The sequence below is a fragment of the Megalops cyprinoides genome, chromosome 1, assembly GCF_013368585.1.
Source record: "Megalops cyprinoides isolate fMegCyp1 chromosome 1, fMegCyp1.pri, whole genome shotgun sequence".
Taxonomy (NCBI): Eukaryota; Metazoa; Chordata; class Actinopteri; order Elopiformes; family Megalopidae; genus Megalops; species Megalops cyprinoides.
Window position 1 is genome coordinate 24,065,525 of NC_050583.1, and position 4,525 is coordinate 24,070,049.

Genomic DNA, 4,525 nt, shown 5'->3' on the forward strand with positions numbered 1-4,525 from the left:
TGAACTGAAGTAGCATGAAATGAGGCACTCCCACACATTCTACTCAAACTTCTACACTCCTAGAGCCATTCTGTGTTCCAATATACATTCTGCAATTGAAAAGCTACTCCAAATGACTGCCCAAATTGGTGATATCAAAACATTTTGAATCCTTCGCAAGTGTCAAGAACCCATAGCTAGCATTCAGAGCTTCCTACTTACTCTAATGGTAATGATGAATAAAGGGGAAAAATCAGAGTTAAAGATAAAAAGCAGAAAGCTCAGTTTTGACTGTATTTTATTTTATTAAAAAGGCCAGAATGCAAATATGAAATTAAAAAAAATAAAGACAAGCATATCATTTTTGAAGCATTTTAATACAAACTTAACAATATAAACTATTTCAGTCCCTCTTGACATGTAAGACACTGACTCAAAATACTTTGTTATACCGTTTTTTTATCAAGTATTGCACAATGTAGGTACAAAATTAATATATACGATTACATTTTGTCCATAATATAGCAAAAATCTTTAAACTCTTAACAGAAAATACAACTCTTATGTTTCAAAAAAAGCAAATATTCCTACACTTTAATTCCACCACTAAGGAATATTCTGTACACAATCTTTAGAATAGTTGATGTTTTTAAAGATGGATTTATTTGTTTTACAATTTTCCTTAAAAAAAAGAAAACAAAAATATAACGTAAAGCTGCTGCAGCCATCACAGATCACTGGAGTAGTAAAAAGATATAAATGCAATACCATGTCGTAGAAACAATATATACTCTGATATTTTACAAACTCTGTACTAAATTAAATTATACAATTAGAAAAAAGACCAAGTAACCCCATTTATTCATTAGCCAATTCTTAAAAATCAGCCATGTCTTACTAATGTTTAAATACTGTAAGAGGCCATCACTTGGTTTGTTTTTTAATCTTTTAGAGTATATTTTTTAAAACATAGTAAAAAATTATTTTGTGCTTGGTTGGCAAAAAGAAAAAAATGATGCATGTAGAATTTAAGTAACCAAGCTTGGACATGTTTGTACTACAAGCTTTTGTAAAAACAAACTCAAGGGGGCACACTGAACACCCTTGGGCGCATGCGCTTTGACTTCAACAACTTTAACAGGGATCTTTAAACTGACATTTCTCATTTCTTTTTATGCAATTTCTCTTTTTTTGTTTAAATGTGCGTTTCCCCCTTCATCATCATTATTTATAGATGCATCTTTTAACTGTATTAGTTAGCCATGACTGGCTGGAATTGCTGGTTAGAATACTGCATGTTGTTCAGGCTGAAGTTTAGGCCATCCATAAGGGACTTCTCGTTGAGGCCACCGTATGCCGCAAACACATCAAAGGCATTACTGTACTGGAGAGGACTGAGACTGATGGAGTTGTCACCTGGGAACATTGCACTGGTGCTTCCCTGCCCCTGGATGTTGGGGAACACAAACTCCTTTGCATTGGGGGAAAGGGCAGAAGTCTTCTGCTGCTGGCTGCTCAGGCCGAGCCCATACAGAGAATGCATTGACGTGGAGATGGCTTTCTGCTTCAAGAGGTTGTTCACATTCAAGCCCAAGTTGGTGGGCGACGTGCGCGCGACCTTGCTGTTGTTCCGGCCGCTGTTCTTCATTTTGGTCGACCCGAACTTGGTGGCAGCAAACGTGGCAGTGGTGAAGGTTAAAGGCTGGGTGGAGCGCGGCATGAAAGAGGGGCTGACAGCGGCTGACTGGCCAAAGGGAGGTGACGGGGAGCTGGACTCTGAGGAGGCCCCCACTGGGTCACTGATTGGCATGAACACCTGGGCCTCAGGGTTAAAGCTGTTCTTGATCTCCTTGTCCAACTCTGACCCATTCTCACTGTTATCATCCACATAGAGCACCTTGACAGGTCCCTTTTCTCCAATCTGATAAGACACCTCAAAAGGATCGATCCACACGCTAAGATCCTGAGGCAAATTGTTGCGAACGTCTTCGATGTCCAACCCACTCTCTTTGGCTGCTTGTTCCACAACGGGGTCCACTTTCTCCCCTACGTGTATGCATCTGAATCCAGACCCTTTATATGGCTTGTCTGGGTACCAGTGTCCTTCATATTTCTTCTTCAGCTGCCTCTCCAGCTCTTCACCAAAGATGTTCACACGTCGCCGAGGGAGCTTATTGTACAAATAAGAAATAATAAAGTTGAGTGCTACTTGGATTTCAAGCTGCATAGCTGCTGCACTGTACGGTTGCAAGTGTAGGTTCTCGTTTTCCTTTTTGCTTTGATGCTTTTCCCGAGTGTTGCAAAAACCTCCAAGGCAGCAGTGTTCAGTTTTCACCAAACAGAGAAACTACAACTTCGTTAAAATAAAAAAGTGCTGGTTGCAGAAGAAATTCCCAGCCTTCCAGAGGCAAGTGTTCTTGTTCCTTTAGGGGAAAAGAGAGGGGAAAACGGTAAGAACGAGGCTGTTCAAGTCAATCTAGACAATACTGTAAATAAATGAACACTTTCGCTAGTATAGCAAAAGGGCTAAGACGTTCGTGTCCGATTACAAAAAAGCAGGGTAAATTGTAATTCGGTTGCCTTAAATTTCACATTTCAGATAATTAATTCAGGGAAACAATTTGCAAGCATCTGCGGTGTAAGCACGACATTGTTTGCCTAAACGACGAAATATAACGTCTGCAATACACGCAGAATGCTACGAACACTGAAATTATAAGAACCATTCCAGCTAATGCCTCCGTTGGGAAGTATAGCTAGCTGGCTAACAGTATTGTAGTTGGGAAGTAAGGCGAACGATAGTTCAAAATAAAAGCTGGTGAACCTCCAAGCCCGTGCAGTAAAATGACCTTTAAACGATACGCGAAGGGAGGGGACAACACACAAGCGAGATTGCTATTCCAAATAATACAGCGCAGTCCTTTCCAGTTCATCGACACAGCTACGTGGTTTGCAGTTGGCCGATGTTTGTCTGCTTTCGCTGAAAACATTTCTTCCTCATGGGTATACATAATGTACAGCCAGCTAACCACAGAAGAAACTGCTATGGAGCAGAAATCGCATCTTAAATGCGTTTTGCCAACAGCTGGTCACGATGAAGCATATTCGTGAAAATAGTAGGCATACTAAATATAAAACATAGATGTGTAAAACTAAAAACTGCATAAGTAACTAGTTAGTAACCTAACGTTACCAATGATTCCTCAGTAGCAAACGACTGACAGGAGTTTATTACATAATATGGAGGTCCTCATTTAATTTCTTATCACACACGCGCAGCTGGCGAGAAAGGACATTTCGCCTCCCTTAAGGAAGGGTTTGGAATTAAAATTCGACATCTGCGAAAGATGTCGTTCAAAACAGTAAATCAACCTTCTCTATGACTAAGGTTACGACTGAAATTCAGTTTATATTGACAGTTAAGTTGACAATATCTAACTAACGAATGCAGCCAGCTAACGTAGCATGTCGCTATAGTTAGAACTAGATGCGAATTCGCTCATGAAACGTACTGGCTGGCTGGCCAGCTAATGTTAGCTAGTTAGACAGCACACCACTGGTTAACTTGCCATCCTGCAAGCTAACGTTTAACGAGTAAGACAACATTTATCTAGTTAGCTAGCGAATTAGTTAAGTCGCGAGTTAGCTGGCTACATCGACCGTATCACCCTTAAGTTACGTAACCTACCAACCTTGCTACAAAATAAATGTTAACGTTATGCTCGTCCCCTAGATAGCTAATGATCGTAAAGGATTTATGCTGTTTTCACTGAACGGCGGACACTGAACTACCACGTTGGCTAAAAGTTAGCTAGCTACAGAGTCTACAGTTACACAGTGTGCTACCTAGTAACGCAGTTAATCTAAGTTACACGATTTAGTAGCTGCAATGTCATGGACCAGCGACCTAGCTAGCTAGCCACCCAGCAAACAAGCAAGATAGCCAAGTTACTGCAATATCAATTTAACAACGAATATCACGGAGGCAACTCAACAGAGGAGAAAAAACAGTTTACAGCAACAAAACCAATACTTACTTTATGGTCAAAATTTCACAGTAGATTTCTTGAATTTTAGCTTGCTAGCTAGGACAAATGACTTGCTATCTCAGAAAAGTGGATAAACTATCATACAAATACTTTCTTCTTATATTATTAGTATAGTTTCACAAATTAAAAATAACATTCCAGTCCGTGTAATAATCGTTATTTTGCTTCGCGCAGTTTCTATTTTTAGACGATTCGTTTCTTTTTTCTCTCTGCAGGCTAGCTGACTCCCCACTGCCTGGGAGTTTTTACAACTCTGGCCAAGTAGCTGTCATCTGCCTGACTTATATAGCTTTCCTCCGCCACGGGCACGAGGTAGGCGGTGATGCGGTTCTCAGAGGTCAAAACAACAGAGAACACCGCCTACCCGTCGACTATTGGTCGAGTTTTCACGTTCATCGCGGAATAGCGACAAAATATCGTTTGATTATTGGTAAAATTCAACTGTCAATCCAAGACAACTGATTGGGCGTGTGGTTATTTAATGAATACCCTACGCC

At 40.3% G+C, this 4,525-nt stretch overlaps 1 protein-coding gene across 1 annotated transcript; it reads right to left on the reverse strand.

The window, feature by feature from the left end:
• Positions 1-337: 337 nt before the first annotated feature.
• On the reverse strand, positions 338-4,271 carry tob1b (transducer of ERBB2, 1b). Its single transcript, XM_036529702.1, has 2 exons — positions 4,017-4,271; positions 338-2,402 (listed from the first exon to the last, which is right to left on the reverse strand). The coding sequence occupies exon 2, from the start codon at positions 2,204-2,206 to the stop codon at positions 1,232-1,234; it is 975 nt and encodes a 324-aa protein (XP_036385595.1). The 5' UTR covers positions 2,207-2,402; positions 4,017-4,271; the 3' UTR covers positions 338-1,231.
• Between the last annotated feature and the right edge of the window lie 254 nt (positions 4,272-4,525).